Here is a 20,524-nt window from a genome sequence, read left to right on the forward strand (position 1 = left end):
AACTGGAAAATGAATGGATGTCCAGCAGTTGGAAAATGGTTGGGTAAATTGTGTTATATGAATGTTATAGAATATTATTGTTCTATAAGAAATGGCCAGCAGGATGAATACAGAGAGACTTGGAGAGACTTACATGAACTAATGCTAAGTGAAATGAGCAGAACCAGAAGATCATTATATACTTAAACAACAATACTGTATGAGGATTTATTCTGATGGAAGTGGATATCTTCGACAAAGAGAAGATCTAATTCAGTTCCAATTGATCAATGATGGACAGAATCAGCTACACCCAGAGAAGGAAACACTGGGAAATGAATGTGGACTACTTGCATTTTTGTTTTTCCTCCCAGATTATTTTTACCTTCTGAATCCAGTTTTTCTTGTGCAACAAGAGAACTGTACAGATCTGTACACATGTATTGTATCTAGGATATACTTTAACATGTTTAACATGTATAAGACTGCCTGCCATCTGAAGGAGGGAGTGTAAGGAGGGAAGGGAAAAGTTGGAACAGAAATGATTCCAAGGGACATTGTAAAAATTACCCATGCATATGTTTTGTCAATAAAAAGCTATAATTAAAGAAAAGGGAAGAGGAAGAAAAAAATACGAGAGGAAGGAAGAAACAGTAGGGGAAAGAGATAAAGACAGAGAGAGATAGATACAGAGACAGAAAGACAGAGAGAGAGAGCCACAGAGAGATCAAGCATTGAATTTGAAAAAGAAAAGCCTGGATTTGTATTTGGATTTTACCTTTACCTGTGTGACTGTGGGCAAGTCACTAAATCCCTTTGAAGTTTATGTGATCTAAAAAAGCCTTTCCATCTGTTGATATGTGCTTGTTTACACTTGTTATCTCATTGTTTGCTATTGCTATAACCCTATGGTTTATTCTTCCTTTTAAGTATAGTGTTTGGGCTGGCCAGGAAAGACTGGCATCTATGGTGGGAGGCCTTATGAGGTTTTTTTTTTCTTTTTTCACTTACCAGTATTTTATTTTATTTTTCCAATTACACATAAAGATAATTTTCAACATATAAAAAAATACAGGCCCCAGAATAAGAATCCCTGATTTTAGCTATATGTAATAAAGCTAGGAGAGAGCAGTGACACAAAACTTAAAGGAGAAAAAAATATCCAGTAGGATGCAGTATCAAAAGCTATCGAAAGTGTAAGCAAAATTCTTTTTAAAACATTTTTTATTACAGCTTTTTATTTTCAAAACATATAAATGGATAATTATTCAACATTGACCTTTGCAAAACCTTGTGTTCCAAATTTTCCTCCTTTTCCCTTTCCCCGTTCCCCTAGATGGCAAGTAATCCAATATATGTTAAAAATATATATTAAACCCAATATATGTATACATATTTATACAGTTATCTTTCTGTACGAGAAAAATCAGATAAAAAATAAGAAAACAATGCAATCAGGCAACATCAAACAGAATGAAAATGCTATATTGTGATCCACATTAGTTCCCACAACCCTCTCTCTGGATGTAGATGGCTCTCTTCATCATAAGATCATTTGAACTGGTCTGAATCATCTCATTGTTGAAGAAAATCACATCCATCAGAATTGATCATTGTATAATCTTGTTGTTGCCATGTACAACGATCTCCTGCTTCCGATCATTTCACTCAGCATCAGTTCATGTAAGTCTCTCCAAACTTCTCTGAAGTCATGCTGCTGATCATTTCTTACAGAACAATAATATTCCATAAATTCATATACCATAACTTATTCAGACATTCTCCAACTGTTGGGATCCAATTTCTTGCCACTACAAAAAGAGCTGCTACAAACATTTTGTACATGTGGATCCTTTTCCCTCCTTTAAGATCACTTTGGGATATAAGCCCAGTAGACACACTGTTGTATCAAAGTTTGATAGCCTTTTGGGCATAGTTCCAAATTGCTTTCCAGATGATTGGATTAATTCACAACTTCACCAACAGTGTATTAGGGTCCCAGTTTTCCCACATCCCCTCCAACATTCATCATTATCTTTTCCTGTCATTTTAGCTAATCTGAGAGGTGACAATCTCAAGAGTTGTCTTAATTTGCTAATAGTGATTTAACAGCATCTTTTCATGTGACTAGAAATGGTTTAAATTTCTTCATCTGAAAATTGCCTGTTCATATCCTTTTAACGTTTATCAGTTGGAGAATGGCTTAAATTCTCATAAATTTGAGTCAGTTCTCTTATCTGTTTTAAAAATGAGGTCTTTATCATAAAGAACCCTTGAATGTAAAATTTTTTTCCCTCTTTATTGCTTCTCTTCTAATCTTTTCTGCATTGATTTTGTTTGTACAAAAACTTTTCAACTTAATATGATAAAAATCATCTTTTTTGTGTTCAATAATGAACTCCAATTCTTCTTTGGCCACAAATTTCTTCCTTCTCCACAGATCTGAGAGGTAGACTATCCTTTGTTCTTCTAATTTACTTATAATACCACTCTTTATGTTTAAATAATGAACCCATTTCGACCTTAACTTGGTATACAGTATTTGGTGTGGGTCACTGCCTAATTTCTGCCATACTAGTTTCTAATAGTTTTTGTCAAATAGTTCTTATCCCACAAGTTGGGGTCTTTGGGTTTGTCAAACACTAGATTATTGTAGTCCTTGACTATTTTGTCTTGTGAACCTAATCTATTCCACTGATCAACTATTTTCTTTCTTAGCCAGTACCAAATGGTTTTGATAAATGCTGTTTTATAATATAATTTTAGATCTGCTACAGTTTGATTACTTTCATTTTTGTTTTTTTCATTAATTCCCTTAAAATTCTTCACCTTTTGTTCTTCCAGATGAACTTTGCTATTATTTTTTCTAGATCTGTAAAATAATTTCTTGGGAGTTTTATTGGTATGACACTGGATAAGTAGATTAATTTAGGTAGTATTGTTTTTATTATATTTGCTTGGCCTATCCTTGAGCACTTGATATTTTTCCAATTGATTAATTCTGATTTTATTTGTGTGGAAAGTGTTTTGTAGTTGTGTTCATATAGTTCCTGACTTTGCCTTGGCAGGTAGGTAGATTCGTATAATTATTTATAATTATTATGTTATCAACAGTTATTTTAAATAGAATTTCTCTTTTAATCTCTTGCTACTTTTTTTGTAATATATAAAAATGCTGATGATTTCTGTGGATTTATTTTGTAACCTTCAACTTTAAGCAAAATTAATTCTAAGAAAAATCTTTTCAAATTTAGCACATAGGGGATTTTTAATGTCAAATAGAATCTTACACCAAAGATTTTAATCTATTTAATTTGAACACTTTTTATTAAAGTCCTTCATTTTACAGATGAGGAAGTTAAGAATCCCAAGGTTGGTTAAATTTTTCACCCAAGTTTATATAGTAAAAATTATATTGGAATTTGAATTCTTTGACTCCAGAGCCACTACTTAGTAAATATCTTTTAAAGCATTGACTATGGGGTAGATGCTGGGGATGTAGACAAAAATAGTACACTGCTCACCTTCAAGGACCTTTGCTGTATTGGGCATAAAGCTTGGTAAGTTTGGAGAGAATAATTTCATTTAAGTGTGGTTTTGGAAGCTAAATGTCAGTGGATATTGAAGAAATCGAAAGCAATAAGTTTTAACATGGCTTTTACTAAAAGTTTGATTGTCAAAGGAAAGAGGGAGGATATAGAAATAACTTCAGGAGATGACAAGCTTAAATTAAAATTTTTTGTTATTTTTTAAGATAAGGGTCCCTGTTTGTAAACTAAATATAAAGAAAGATGGAAGATGAGATGAAGTAGGAATGACAAAAGAGGCTAGTTCCTGGAAGAGATATTAAAAACACAAATAGAAGGTTTCGCCTCTTTAAAGAGAAGTAGGACTTTTAAAAATACAAAGTAAAAATTGAGATGATAGCAAGATGTTTTTAGATAAATAGGAAAAAGGAACTTACAGCCAGTCACCTCTTCTGTTTGTAGAATAGGGAGTCCTCTCCTGAGAAAGAGGAGGGAGGAGATGATTAAGGAAATGGCTTGGGACAACCACTTGGAAGGAAGGCAATACTGAGCCAATTTGGAAAGAATAAAAAAATGCCATACAACTTTCATGATCCAATAGAGATTAGATTTGATGAGATGATGAATTTGTAGTGGATCCAAACTTTACCTTCTCTACCTCTACAACATATCTCTCATCTGACTCCTTTTTCTTTCCCCTTTTGTCTAGTAATAACAGAGCCACCACTCTAGTACAGACTCTCATCACTTCTCACCTAGATTATTAGAACAGTCTCCCAATTGATTTCCTTACCCTTTTCCCCTCTCTATTCCAAGCTATCCATTACACAGCTACATTTGATTTTTCTAAGCAACAGATCTGACTGTGTTACTCTTACATTTAGTGAACTCCAATGGATCCTTATGTCTCTAAGATAAAATAGAAATGCTTTTTAAAAATCCTTTTGAAGATCTTAATCTTGTCCTAACCTATTTTTCCTGTCTCTTAAGATATTACTGTCCCTCCCATACTCTTCTCTGTCTAATCCCTCTCTGTTCTTCACAACCTTCTACACAAAATCCTTGTAACAGATATGCCATCAAGCAAAACACATCTCAGCATTGGGCATGTTCAAAAATATGTTTCATCTTTTATCTTGACCTCTCTTGTCATGTTTCTTTAAAATGGTAGTTGGTCCATTGCATTGATCAAAATAGTTTCAAAGTTTGTTTTTACAGAGTTGCTGTAATTGTATAAATCGTTCTCTTGATTCCGCTTACTTCACTTACATCAGTTCATGGAATTCTTCCCAGGTTTCTAAGAAGTGATCTTTTCAGGGGAGAGTAATAGCAGTTGGAATGAAATCAGTAAAGGTTAGATATAGGAGCACAACGGTGCATGATATTTAAGTTAAAGGAGGAATGGGATTCTCTGATGTGGAGGAGAGGAGGGGGAATATGTATTCCAGCCATGAGACTATGAATATGAAAAGAAATAAATGGGAGATGATAAATCTTGTTTTGAGGAACAGAGAAGGCCACTTAGGCTAGATTTTATAGTAAGCTGGAGCAATATCATGTTATATCTTGTGTACATAGATCATAATGAGATTATAATATTACTATAGTATACCATTACTATAATATAAAAATTTAGCAATAAATTATCTTATATAATATTTATAATTACATATATAATTTTACTTTGAAATAAAAATTTTCATTCTACTCTACAAACAAAAAACAAGTTAACAAAAAAAACAGTACTCTGAAAACTGGCACATCTTGGCCTTCAAGCTATTTTTAAATTCCAGTCTTTCAAGGTTAATGGTAATTTATCTAATACGCATTTAAATTTATTAACTATGTATACAGGTCAGAAGGGGCTTAAAAAATTACACAGAATTTTTTTTTATTCTATAGTGAAATTAAGTATAGAAGTGAAATGGTTAGATTTGATTATTAGTAAATCACTTTGGCTACCGTCTATACCAGGGAAGAGACCAAACTTAGAGTGTCTTGTTGTAATCTTAGCAAGAATTGATGAGGAAAGGAATAACCACAATAATAATATAGATTTGATTCATCATAGTATCACTTTTATAGGTAGACATTCATGTATCAGTAGCAATTGAAACCATTGCATTTGTCAGAATAAGACACTGACTGATTAAAAAAAAGGTCACCTGGATGATTTAACACCTTTAGAATATATCGAACGATCTGTTTATGACATTATTTCTAAGACAACTAATTGTGGTGTCACAAACATTGTTGTGACAAGATAACTAGAGAAGAAATCTATCTCTATTATTTACTTGCAAGCTGAGTAGTTACATAATAATAATTTAGTAATAGAGTTGGACAAGTAATAATGTTTCACTCATTTCCTGTGAAGTAGCCACTCTTTCAAATTGTTAACATGAATGTATTATAATTTCACAGTAAGTAGATGCTTTTAAACTCAGACCTAAAATTTATATTTTATGACTTAAATCTTTTTTGTCTTCATTATTAGAGATTGTTTTAATTTTCTTCATGTCATTCACAACACTTAAATTACATTTACAAGAAAGTAAGGGGGGGTTATAAAAGAATATTTTATAGTGGAATTAGATTTGAAGTTATAGAACCAGTTCTGCCATTTTGGACATGTCAGTTAATCTTGCGAGGTCTCAATATATTTATCTTTAAAATGATGAGATATTTTAAAATCTTTTTTAAAATTTGTTTTAAATTCTGATAATTAGCCTTCATAGATGTTACAATAATCTCTGTTTTATAATTTAAGCCCAGAAAATTTGACTTTTCTAGAATTTTAGTTAACTAATGACATTCCTAGGACTTGGGAGAACAAGCATCCACTGGAAACATAAAAACAAAAACAAAAACAGGAAGACTCTGGGTAAAGGAAATTAACAAGAGTCAAGGAAGGTGATAGAGGTGTCATGCTGGGCCCATGAGGTAACTTTCTGCTTTAGGGTGTTGTGTGTGTGTGTGTGTGTGTGTGTGTGTGTGTGTGTGTGTGTGTGTGTGTGTGTGTTTTGAAGAATTTCTAAAGAATGAGGAAAAAAAAATGACCATTTAAATGCGTATTAGATAAATTACCATTAACCTTGAAAGACTGGAATTTAAAAATAGCTTGAAGGCCAAGGTGTGCCAGTTTTCAGAGTACTGTTTTTTTTTGTTAACTTGTTTTTTGTTTGTAGAGTAGAATGAAAATTTTTATTTCAAAGTAAAATTATACATGTAATTATAAATATTATACAAGATAATTTATTGCTAAATTTTTATATTATAGTAATGGTATACTATAGTAATATTATAATCTCATTATGATCTATGTACACATGTATATATACATGTATACCTAGCAATAAATATGTTATATGTGAGTCATCATTTGGTGATCTTTTCCTTTTTATAGTGGCTTTTCCAACAGTGGCAATCATTTGGTTTTTCTGGTGCAATATAGGAAAATGCAGTAGATACTATACTCAGTGACTTGTCATAGATATGAGGAGGAAGAAACTTCAGATGAAAATTATAAAAATTTAAAATTGACAAAAGATGCATCATTCATTGAGATAAATAGGAGAAAGCAGTAGATATCAAGTATAGGATGATTATTTTCTTGACCAGTTATTCAGTCAATAAACATTTATTAAAAACCTATTAAGCACATTTAATATATAACTGGTACTGCGATAAGTACTCAAATACAAGTATAAGGGGAAAAAAAGATAATTTTTGTTCTTCAGACAACACAAAAGGAATTCGAAAGGGTGGGTATGGAAAAGGAAGTGAAGTTTGGTGGATAGGTTTGTGTAAAGGAATGATGGCTTCCAGAGTATAGTAGTCTTATGGGAAATGAAGAAATGGCTAGCCTGGAGCCAGGGAGTGGGGAGTGGGAGCAGTTCACATGTTTTAGTCATGTTCAAGTCATTGGGAAGAACTCCTTAAATGAAGTTGTGGGGAAGCTCTTCAATTCATTTTCCATTCAGAGAAGTCCCCAAATAAAAAATACTGCTGAGGTATGACAATCCAGGCTGATTTGATCTTGAAGGACAATGTTGTTTCTCTGGGCATGATAAAGTCCCAAGTAGTACAGCCAGATGGAGGAAAAAAGAAATTCTCACTACCCAGAAGACTAAGAAAGTATTGATGGTAGGGAGGGATAGTGTGCCAGTAAATGGAATACTGGAGAGACCTGTGATCTTCTCCCTTTCTTACCTTCATAACTGGAAACTAACCTGATTGCCATTTCCTTTCTTCTATGTTATAAAAGGCCTGTAAAATGTATAACCTATTTTAGATTGTTTGCCTTCTCAATTAAGTGTGTGGGGAGAGAGGGAAAGAATTTGGAACTAGTTTTAAAAATGAACAAGTAATTGTTTTTACTTGTAATTGGGAAAAATAAAATACTAAATTAAAAAATAAAAACTGTAAAGTAAAGCTCCCAATATTTCTTTGATTTTAATTGCTAGAAGTATCCAGTTGGACTCTTGATTATTCTTCCCCCACTCTCTACTCAATCTCCTAGACCCACAAAACTCCAAAATGATGAAAAAGAGAGCAAGGAAGATTTTGATTAGGTTTGAAAGAAACTGGAAAAAAATTGATAGTTTTTTGCTTCTCATCTATTCAATATGGTTTAGGCAAAATGAACAAACATATCTCAATCACTCTGAATTGTACCCAGATGTGATATTCCTAGGAGTAGATAAGTAAGTGTGAACATCTCAGGATATTGTTTCAAAATGCAAAGGGAAATAAATGCAAACTTACATTTCATTTCTACAAATATACAGACCAACAATATGTGAATTTTCTGACGCCAATAAGGAAATTACGTCAGTCATTAATGACATAAACTGGTTGTAGATTTTATGATTATAACTTATTATTTTTCTATTTCAAAAAAAAAAGATTGAATATAGCAGATCAACTGTATATCCAAATAAGATTTGACTATAAATAAAATAAAAGCAAAATGTCTACCGTTTGGGGAAAAAATTAAATGAAAGGCCTTTCTTGGTATATGTAACTTCATTATGAGATCAGGAACTTTAGAATTTCCTTATCACACATGCTAAATTAATAATGAATTGGTAACATGGTAAGTGAAGTAACAGATAAATAAGGAATTGATAACATGGTGAGTGAAGTAACAGAAAGAATATGAGCTAACAAAGCATTCATTGTAAAATTATTATGAAGGATAAATGTTTTGGTGATCTTTTCCTTTTTATAGTGGCTTTTCCAACAGTGGCAAGTAAAATCTAGAATAAATACTTTCTTGGTAAGAGAGGATCAATATGTCTTCTGCTCCAGAACCTATTTTTAATATCCTTTTTTTTTTTTTTTTTTTTGCAAAGTATAACAGTCTTGATATGGAACTATTAATTTAATGCATCTTTTTTTTTTCCTTCCTAAAGTGGTCTCTTCAAAATTATAGAAACATAGATTTAGAGCTAGAAATTGGACTTTTAATTACCATCTAGTCCTATTCCCTTACTTTACAGATGAAGAAATAAAGATCTAGAAGAGGTTAAATAACTTGCCTGGGGTCTCATAGTTTATAAGGTGGTATGTAGACTCAGGATTTCCTGACTCCCAAGTCCAGCACTGTATTTTCACTGCACCAAACTGCCTTTCTAAAAATCATATCTTGCTTACTGAACGAAATCAGTCTCTTCCAATCCCAGTTTGTGTAATTATTAGAAACTAGCTAGAAAATCCAAATTAAAATTATTTGTTTTGTAATACTCCTACTTTGAGTGTTTCTTTTTCATGTCTTCTGTTTTTGTTTGCTTATTTGTTTTTAGATATCACCTTTTAAGGTTATATTAAATTGTCAGGATGGTGTTAGCAGATCTTGGAAGAAAAATAACCTCAGCACTACGATCATTGAGCAATGCCACCATTATCAATGAAGAGGTAAGATATTTGTTATGAAACAAAATTTATAAAGTGGGGATCAAACTCAAATAGAAATAGGGGCCACTAAATAAAAAAAAAAAAAAAAAGGATCCTTGTGGACCAGAAAGTGAGTTAGAAAACCACATATTAATATTATCTGTCTTGTACTGAATGTTTATTTATTTAAGTTCCTTCCCAATAACTTTTTAATCTGAATTCAAAGGCACTGCCGAGTGTTGTGGGCCTCATTCAGTCTGTGGGCCCTGTGTTTGACCTCTCTGACCTCTTGTTCTTCTAAGATGAAACAAAAGCAGTAACCCTTGTGCTACTTCTGCTCATATTTATTTTTATGAGATTTACTTGTCAAGCAAAGCCGAGTATAACATGTAGGATTATTTTGTCAGCTTATTTTTAACCTCACTTTCTTAGAAATAATCACTTTAAATTAGGGAGAACATCTGGCCTGCTGGCCACATAAGGTCCAAGAAATCATTTGCCAAGACAGTGCGATGATGAGCTGAAAGCTAGATACAACCATTTCTCATTGCTAGAGATCCATCATTTGTTAATTTTATATGGCTGAAGAAAGAGGTTATAAATGTCCAAATGGCCCTTGCAGAAAAAAAGTTCCTCATCCTTGCTTAAATAAAACTTTGGCATGGAAAAAGTACTTAATATTCCCCTTTTGACATTAACATCTAGTGTTGTTCTTTCCCTTTCTGATCTATTTATTAGGCCTGTTATGGGAGCAACTTGCTGGGGATTTAATTCTGACCAGCAGAATAGATCCTTTCATGTGAGAGGATGATAACAATATAAGGAGACTGGGAGGCAGTTGCATTCTCTGACTTCTCTCCTTTTTTCTCTTGACTCCAATTTATTTCATTCCCAATCCACAAGCAACATCTGCATCAGTAAAGGCTAATTTGCAATTCCCTCAAGGGTGTTATGATTCACAGGTGTGGAGGCTTTTGGGGAATTGATCTGTCATGGCACTGCATTTCATTTTTTTTGAGATTTTTAGAAGATGAACTCTCTGAATTTCTTTATTTTTAGGTTTATGCTGTTCATTATAACATTTTCTTCCACCTTTTGGAATGTTAGACTATCCACAACTAATATTTAGAGAAGGGAAGAATAATTTACATTTTCACAAATTATTCTTTACATACATATTCTATTCAAGCAAGTAAATTGTTTGTTGACATTCTGCCTTAACTACATTCTACAGTTTGCTATTAGCAAATGACATTCATTATATTTTTCTAGTATGTTTAAATTTTGTAAGTATTCAATTTTGCATCATGGATTGATTCTACAGAGTTTAATCTGTTGTTTTTGTTCAAGATATATAATTATTCTAACTATTTTAACTTTTAGAATTGAGTACAAATAAAAAAGTAATATCTTCCTAATTTTTCCTTCCTGTGGGTATTTTGGCAAATAATATATGAAACTAATAGTATTTAGCCTGTCTGACCCTATAAAACTTTGTTTTCTTTGTGTGCACTACAAGGAAAATTGATACCAGAAGAATACTTTATAGGAAATAATATTATAATTTTGAAATGGTCAGCTTCTCTATTTTCCTCTGGTAGTACAAGTTGTTCATGATTGAAAGATTGCAAAGCCTGGGCACTAAAGATAGGCTGTCTAAGGTAATACTGGACAGTATTTTTAGTATTAGCCTTTAAAATACACAAATTTTTATACCAAAAAGTTCTATTCTTTATGACACATAAGTTTGTTTTGTTTGTTTTTGTTTTTTTGCAGGCATAAAATAGTTTAACCCTATCATGAATAATATAATATAACTTTTAAACCTTGTCTAGTATACACGGATTCTTTTTTAAATGGACTAAATTAGTATTACCCTTTAAAATACACAAATTTTTATACCAGAAAGTTCTATTCTTTATGGCACATAGGTTTGTTTTGTTTGTTTTTGTTTTTTTGCAGGCATAAAATAGTTTAACCCTATCATGAATAATATAACATAACTTTTAAACCTTGTCTAGTATACACAGATTCTTTTTTTAAATGAACCGAAAAGAACTACTGTAATAGAAGGGCACAAAGCCTTTTCTTTGTGAATATGAATAGAACTTCATAGACCTTCAGGGAACACGCTTAGCTAAAAATGAGTGTACATTTATTGTTGTACTAGAATAAAAAGGCCTTGTTAGCCTTAAAAATATAAGCTTTTTTATTCTCTAATTTGGATCTTCTTCTTTATTCATCCTTAAGAAATCAAGCATATTAGACATGAGAAATTAAACTTATTTCATATTAGGTAACTTCCTACATAAGGTGTTAATTTCTCTTATGTGTAAAATGGAAATACAACTAATTTAGTTAAAGGCTTATTAATGCCTTACCATGTTGTGTGCATCATTTTTGTATTGCTTATAAAAGGATTTGAAAACATTAATCTAAATGAATATTGCATATTGTTACTTTGTATAAATATTTAGTGTATTGTTTAATTTTATAATTTTTCTGAATTGTGGGTCATCGATATATGTTTATGGACAAATTTTCTTAAATGATTATACTGAGATATTCAGTATTAACATTTTCCTCTAAAGTCAAGTAATTCGTTCTGAGAAATTGTTTCTTCATTTATTTTCTGTTTTTAGAAGTCCAAATCTTATAAATTTTTTTTATGTGTGGGAAAATTTACTATAAACTTTTATTTTCCCCCCAAAATAGCTGATTATTTCCAGTCCTTCCCAAAAATAAGCATTAAAGTATTAATATTACAAAGAAGCAGTTATGTAGATGACTCTCATGACACCCTATGTTTCTTATCTTCATTTATCTATTTGGGGGATGGGAGAAAGGAATAGAGAGTTTATTGGCAAAGAGGCCAGATTTCAACTCGAGATCATTTTTCTTGACTTCAGACTTTGTATTCTGTGTACTCTGCCACAGACAATGACTACAACAATGTAAAAGAAAACAACCAGGCACACAAAAATTCATAGTGAATGTAGCAAAATTATATAGATCAGGCATGACTTTGAAGAACATTGAGAAAATACTTCCAGTCCATCATTTTGTGTAGGCGGACAGCCTATAGTTGTAGCACATTGTACATGTTTTTAGACTTTTTCATATTTTTCAATAGTATTTTATTTTTTTAAATACATGTAAAGATATTTTTCAAAATTCATTTTTCCAAAACTTTGTGTGTTTCTCTCCCCAAGAGAGTAAGCATCTGATATATATTAAATATGTGCAATTCTTTTAGATGTGTTTCCATATTTTTCATGTTGTATAAGAAAAATTAGATCAAAAGGGGAAAAAACATGAGAAAGGAAAATAAAACAAAAGGTGAAAATACTAATTTTGATCTACATTCAGTTTGCATAGTTTTCCCTCTGAATGAGATAGCATTTTCCATCCCAAGTCTATTAGAATTGCCTTGAATCACCACATTGTTGAAGAGCCAAGTCCATCACAGTTGATCATCATACAATCTTGCTATGTACAACATTCTCCTGGTTCTTCTCAGTTCACTCAGCATTAGTTTGTATGAACTGTCTTTCCTTTTTCTTGAAATCAGCCTATTCATCATTTTTTATGGAACAATGATACTCCGTTACACTCAATATACCATAACTTATTCAGCCATTCCTTAACTGATAGGGATCCACTCAATTTCTAGTTCCTTGACTAGTACAAAAAGAGGTGTTACAAATATTTTTTGCACATGTGGGTGCTTTTCTCTCTTTTATAAACCCAAGAAGATAGCTAGGAAAGGATTCATTATTTGATGAGAACTGTTAGAAAAATTGGACAACAATTTGGTGGGAAATTAATTTAGAGAGCAACTAGGTGACACAGAAGATAGAGGTCCAGCTCTAGAGTCAGTAGCATCTGAGCCAAATATAGTTGAATGAACCTGGACAAGTTATTTAAGCCCAGTTGCCTCTCCCCCAAAAGAAAGAAAAATAGATTTTGATCTCTTCTTAACCATACTAAATTCTGAATGAATAAATGATCTTTTTTTTTTTTTTTTTTTTTTTTTGGCTGAGGCAATTGGGGTTAAGTGACTTGCCCAGGGTCACACAGCTAGCAAGTGTTAAGTGTCTGAGACTAGAATTGAACTCTGGTCCTCCTATCTTCAGGGCTGGTGTTCTACCCAATGCACCACCTACTTACCCCTAAATCTTTTTTTTAAAAAAAGAACTTAACAAAGATATTTTTCATCATTTTAGATACACAAAGTTAGAATAGAAAAAGAAAACATAAAAGATAAAACAGACAATCTTGATTATTTAAAACTAAAAAGCCTTTATATATATAGCTTTAGTGCAACTAAATTAGAAGAAAATAATATAGACTTGGGGGGAAGGGGGAACAGACCCTTTTTACTAATGACATCCAAACAAAATCTTAGAGAAGAAGTTAAAGCATTTGAGTAGTTTTGTAGAAGAGAAATGCAAACTTTTCAATAATCAAATGTTTAAATAAAAATGTTTAGAATTACTAATAGAGAAGTGTAAATTTTAGTGCCTTATCATGTCATAATCATGAAGCTAGGAAAGATGATTATAAGAGATAAGAAAATTCATTATTGGAAGGGGGCTGTGAAAAGAAAGACAATTTCATGGTGGATACAGCTTTGGATGAGCACAATCATTCTATAGAGGACTGCAAATAGTGGGGAACTCTGAGAAAAGTATACTTGAAGCTAAGATACAGCAGGGTGTTTACTCAGTATGATTGATGAGATAAAAGGTTCTCTAATTCATATATACTTAGTACTTAGTGTGTTTTCATGGTTCTACAGTTGTCACATGCTCAGTATGCTGTAGTAATGTAATTGTACTAAGGTATTTATGGGCTGAGAGGACTTGAAATAAGCAGACTCTACTGAATGTGTGTGCTCCAGCTTGATCTCAGACTCAAAGACTCAGATACAGATGTAGCGAAGATTCCAGACTCCATCCTTGACCATCCTCATGGTGGCTCTCCTGCCTTCATCACTTTTCCACCTAAGACCAAGGCCCGTCCAGAGATCCTCCAGAAAGCTAGTCTCGACACTACATCGTTCTATAAAAGAAATTTGAAACTGTGCAAAAAAAAATCATCAAATTGTTCATGCCCTTTAGTCCAGAAATCCTGTTTTTGAGACTATATCTTAGAGAAGTTATTGATGGCAGGAACAAAATTTTCATTGTAGTGATATTTATGAATAAATAATTACTTTTTTAAAAGTGTGTGCATGGTGTTGGCGGGGAAGAGAATTAGGAAAAATTTATAGTCGAGGCAGGAGAATAGCTTAAATTATGGTTTATAATTATAATGGAAATTTACTATTTTGTGAAGGGGGGAAATGTAAAGAATTCAAAGAAGTTTGCAAAGATTATTTATATAAAGTGATGCAAAATAAATAGCTGAAACAATATGTGTAATGACTGACAATATAAAATTCACATTGAAAAGCAGCAAAATACTTTTAAGTTGTTTGTACAGTGTTTCTAACATTGTCAGAGTTAAAAGATATATTGTTCTTTAAATGATTAAAAAACTGAGAAATGTGCTTTGTTTTAGGATGAAGGGGGGAGTATTGTTTTGGTGTTTGTCTTGCTAAAATGTATCAAAAAATTTAAAGTAATCCTGAGATGTCTATTCTGTCATCTTGCTCTACTTTGTAACAAAATAGGATAATGCCTCACTTTTATAAACTGAAAAATTATTATAAAAAATGATTTTGTGACCTTTGTTTTTATGGTTAGGATTAAAATGAAAACTGGTGGTTTCTAATAGCAAATTTCACATTTTAGGTTTTAAATGCTATGCTCAAAGAAGTCTGCACAGCCTTATTGGAAGCTGATGTTAACATTAAGCTGGTAAAGCAGCTCCGAGAAAATGTCAAGTAAGTTAAAGTCAATAAAAAGTCAGGTAAACCAATAACTACCTAGAAATTACAAAAAGTAATCATTTGCAAAAAGAGATTTAGAAGGGGGATTTTTTGTTGTTGTTGTTGTTCAATTTCTGTTCCATAGTATATTTCCATAATGATGGTCAAATTAAAAAAAACAATACCCATGCTTCCTACTTCACAAGGTTGTTGTAAGACTTAGATTAATAATGTATATATGCCCTGTATAAATTTTAATTTTTTTAATTCAAAGAACAAGCTATAGATTATCATTCTACAGGTGTAAATGGTATAAACCTTTTTTAATGGAATTTTCTTGTCACTATCCAACTTTTGAGAATTTTAGTAGAAATTTGAGTATAATGTTTTCCAAGTAATGTAAAACATCCAGATAAGCAAATTCTATAGTGAAGAGTGTTGAGTCTAGCAGCCTATAATCTTCCTCTCCTTGATGTTGAAGAAAAAAAAATAAAGTAAGCCATCTGGTCATAATAATTGTAATATTTCCCTAAAAAGTAGATCTGGCTATGGCAGAGCAGATAGAACATAATCATTGTACCTTAATCAAAATTTCTCTGTTCCACTTCATATTCAGGCCATTATTATTTGTACTGTGTGAACTGAGTAGCTGGCATAATATATAGTTCTTTACTTTCATCTTAAGTATTTAATCCTATTTTCCAGTTGGAAAACTTGGAAGACACAAGTTTCCAGGGCTCTTTTGCATATTAGAAGTGATTGTAATGAGCCTCAGAACTGATATTTTAACTTTTTTGATTTAGAAAGTTTAAAAAATAGTTGGTACATCATTTTCTTCTGATAACTTTTAATAAAACTTTTTGATATCTATTCAGATACAGAGTTATAGTTCTTATATAGCAGGAAGGGATTTTAAGAAATCATAGTCCATCCTTCAGGCAGGTAAAATGGATTATTATCTTTAATAGTTACAGCAATTAAATAATAGGTCCATTTTCTGTAATAGAACTTATTTCTTGTAAATTACCCAATTTTCAGTTTGAAGAGTATACATACAAAACACTGAATTTTCCACACATTTTTAAAGTATTCTTTCAAATACACTGACATTAGTTGGTGGGAATACATTTTGGGGATAGTGGGAATGGCTTAACTGCTTTTTTTTCTTTTATTAAAAAACTTCAAAAACCACTGTTGTGCAGGTCTGCTATTGATCTTGAAGAAATGGCATCTGGTCTAAACAAAAGAAAAATGATTCAGCATGCTGTATTTAAGGAACTTGTGAAGGTAAAACTATACTCAATATATACTGTAATTTTCTGCAAAGCTTAAAGGGTCTACTATTATAAGTAGGAACAATACTTATTTAGTTTAAAATATTTACTTAGGGCATTTCATCAAAATTTTAAAAAATCACTCTTTAAAAAGATCATTTTAGCCATTGAATATTTTGAAATATTATAGATCGTTGAGATTCTACATATTTCTTAACATTTTAGAAAAGAAATAGTCTTGAGAAGTTGTCTTTAAAGACAAATTGTTTTCATTAAATCCTCACTGATTCAGATTGATGTGGAGTATAATTGAATTATAAAATATTAGGAAAATTCCATATTTATTGCCTTTTGTATATTTAGAGTAAGAGGGTATTTGATGATTTTTTTTGTTTCTAAAATTTCTAAAATCTTTAGAAATAGATTTTCAAAAGTTATGAATTATCCTTTTTCCATTTTATTTATAATTGTTTAATTTACCAAAGGCCTTTTTTTGCCCCACTAAATAGTAAAATTTCATCCCAATCACTGTCAGATTTTGACATTGAAATCTGAATTAGTGAAATTGTGTTATACAAACTTCCCAGATTTATCTGTTTTTGCAAATTGATTGTGCTGTTCCATGGGAGCTATTATGAAAGAACTTGAGGTTTTAAAATAATCATTGTCTTTACAAGTAGAGGAAGAAAAGAAAACCAAAGGCATTTTGGAGGAAACTGATTTCTTTCCTCTAGTCTCCTTGTATGAAGAGATTTTTCTTTGCACTTCCTGAAATTTATCATTTTGCTAAACTGAAAAAATTCTATCAAATAGAGATTCATTTGTAAATACCATGGAAAGCTATATTCATATAAATAAATATTGGTTAAATTACAAAAACAAATTGTTATTAATTGCTTACTACATGCTACATTGTACTAAATGTGATACAAAGAAAAGCAAAAAAAAAAGTCTTCAAGTAACGAACATTCTATAAAGGAGATAATATGTAGATAACTATGCACATATGAAATATTTGTAGTGTACATTTTTGGCAATTTCAAAGCGAAGAGACTGGGATTGACAAAGATTGGAAAAGTTCTGGCAGATGAGATTATTGTTGAAACTTAAAGGAAGTCAAAAGATGGCAAAATAGGAGGAAGAGCATTATGGGAATTGAGACTAGCCATTGAAAAAAACATAGATTCAATAGATAACATGTTGTGTGGAAGGAATAATAAAGAACCCAGTGTATCTGAAGTTATTATAGTATAAAATTAAAGACTGGAATGGTAAGAAGGAGCCAGGTGGTGAAAGGACAACAGGATTTTATTTTTGATCATGGAAGTAATAAGATTGCCACTGAAGGTTAGCTTCTTTCCTTCTACCACCCACCTGAAATTAGCTATACAAAATAATGAGAGTTTTAGGGGGGAAATAGTTACCACTGTAATACTTGATATTCATAGTGGTGATATTTTAGAGATGAGTGGGGCAGACTTAGATCTGTAATTGGTCTGAGTAAGTTAATCACCTTGGAAAACCTGGAAGAAAAAAGAATATGGAAGAGAGCTGGTTAAATATACTGATTTAAAGAATATCAAAGACAAACTACCTATTTCTAAATTTTGTCTAAGATTGATTTCCTGGGGCAGCAAGGTGACAAAGTAGAGCAACCAGCCCTGAAGTTAGGAGGACCTGAGTTCAAATGTGACCTCAGACACTTAACATTTCCATGCTGTGTGACTCTGGGCAAGTCACTTAAACCCAATTGCTTCAGCACTCCCTCCCCAGCCTCCCCCCCCCCAAAAAAAAAAAAAAAAAAAGATTGACCTTCTGCCTCATCCAAAAGAATAGAAATTCTTCTCTTTGTCCTTTTCTCTACTTCTTGTCTCTTTACCCTTTTCTCTTCCACTTGTTGGCTCCTAATTCCAGGTTTTAGAACTCAGGCTAATACTGTAGTTCACAGGTATCATGAATTAAATGAAATTTTTTTGATTAATACTAGAATATCTTTTCTTAGCCCTCATGTTTCTAATCACCATCCATAATGTTTCTTTGAAAAAATGCATTTTTAATTCCAAGCAGTTAACTTAAAAACATATTTTTGGAATATAATTTATTTTCTAAGTTGTTTGGATCTTACTTTCTCACTTTTTCTTTCTTATTCTCTCTTTTTTTCTTTCTGCTGAGACAATTGGGGTTAAGCGACTTGCCCAGGGTCACACAGCTAGTACCTGTTAAGTGTCTGAGGTCAAATTTGAACTTAGGTCCTCCTGAACCCAGGGCTAATGCTCTATCCACTACACCATCTAGCTGTCCCATTCCAATAGACTTGGGATGGAAAATGCCAATCATAGAACTATGGAGACCGAATGTGGATCAAAGTATAATATTTTCACCTTTTTGTTTGTTTTTTCATTTGGTCTGAAGTCTTTCTGGATTTCCAGTCCCACATTACCAGCTATTTCTTGGACATTGCAGGCATGTTCCAAATATATCTCAAACCCAGAAAATCTAAAAGAAAGTTAATTCTTCCCCTCAAACCACCCTCTATCAAACTTTTCTGTTTCTGTCAAGGATACCACTAATCTTCTGTCCTCTCTTGTTTGTTATCTCAGCAACATAACGGACTTCTTCTCCCTTTCCTTTACTCTTCTTATCCAGTTGGTACTTGAATTCTGCCTCATCTGTTTTCAAACCATGTTTCACAGATGATCCCTTCTCTCCCTTCACATAGCTACTGTCTCAGTTCAGGCTTTATCAGCTTTTACTTATATTATTACAACAGCTTCCTAATTGCTCTTACTTTCTTAATTCTCTCAGTACTTTCATTCATCCTTCACACTTTTGCCAAAATAATTTTCTGTAAGTGCAGATTTGGCCATGTGGTTCTCCTATTCAGTCAATTCTAGGAGTTCCCTATTATCTCTAGAATCATGTAAATTCCTCCCTTTAGTTTTTGTACTCCTACACAGTATAGTCCTGGCTCATCTTTTTAATCTAATTGAAGATTACTTCTTCTTCCATACTTTTCCATCCAACCAAACTGGCTTTTTCTAAGTTTTTCGAGACTACTTTGTCTTTAACTTTAGTTTTGTATGTATTTGTACTTCATTTTATAATTACCATTTATATAATTACATATATGTGTTTGTGTGTGTGTGTGTGTGTATGTGTGTGTGTATGTGTATATATAGAGAGAGATATATACTTGTTTCCCTTGTTAGAATATAAGTTCTTTAAGAGGTTTGGCAATTGTCAATGCTGTAAAGTTAACCATACGTATAACCTGTAAATAAAAGGCTATTAAAATAAAAAAAAAGAATATAAGTTCTTTGCAAATAGGAATTGTTTGTTTTACTTGAATTACCACCCACTAAAATATTGTCTAGCTCATAGTAAGTACTTAATAATTATTGATTGACTAAATATAAAAGATATTTTTATTTTGGATAATTATGGCATAAAGTTTTGAAAACATTTATGAAAACTACATAAATATGAAGTAGAACAACTTTTGGTCTTAGAATCTTGAGTAGCAAAAGAGGGATTATGTACTTTTTTGCTAACTCAGAAATAATTATGTTGAGTCAACTACTAAGTTCTTTTGAAGAGCTCAAAGTTAATTAACTCAGCAAAAATTAATACTTAAATAAAAGATATATAAGCTTATTTGTAACATATTTGCTTCTTTTATAATCTTTTAATTTCAGTGTTTGTTAATCTTATTTTCTTTATGCAGCTTGTAGACCCTGGAGTTAAAGCCTGGACACCCACCAAAGGAAAACCGAATGTTATTATGTTTGTTGGGTTGCAGGGTAGTGGTAAAACCACAACATGTTCCAAGGTAAATTATATCAAATATTTTTAAAATGCCATCTAGAAAGATGTTTTTAAAATGGTCTTTTATAAAAGCCTATCATGTTTCCCTACCTTGTACAATAAAGGATAATAATTTCATCATTTTTTAAAGATGATTTCCTTTATAT

At 31.8% G+C, this 20,524-nt stretch overlaps 1 protein-coding gene across 4 annotated transcripts in view; it reads left to right on the plus strand.

The window, feature by feature from the left end:
- The window catches only part of SRP54 (signal recognition particle 54), a 135,605-nt gene that overhangs the window by 6,198 nt on the left and 108,883 nt on the right, over window positions 1-20,524 (plus strand). For 3 of the 4 annotated variants that reach the window (XM_051978035.1, XM_051978037.1, XM_051978034.1), the window contains exons 2-5: window positions 9,314-9,425; window positions 15,203-15,294; window positions 16,482-16,566; window positions 20,278-20,382. In XM_051978035.1, the coding sequence (XP_051833995.1) occupies window positions 9,348-9,425; window positions 15,203-15,294; window positions 16,482-16,566; window positions 20,278-20,382 (360 nt within the window). In that variant the 5' untranslated portion in view covers window positions 9,314-9,347. Of the gene's footprint in view, window positions 1-5,867; window positions 5,930-9,313; window positions 9,426-15,202; window positions 15,295-16,481; window positions 16,567-20,277; window positions 20,383-20,524 lie in introns of those variants that run through there. The other variant, XM_051978036.1, reaches the window with a different exon arrangement.

This window comes from Antechinus flavipes, chromosome 2, assembly GCF_016432865.1.
Source record: "Antechinus flavipes isolate AdamAnt ecotype Samford, QLD, Australia chromosome 2, AdamAnt_v2, whole genome shotgun sequence".
Classification (NCBI taxonomy): Eukaryota; Metazoa; Chordata; class Mammalia; order Dasyuromorphia; family Dasyuridae; genus Antechinus; species Antechinus flavipes.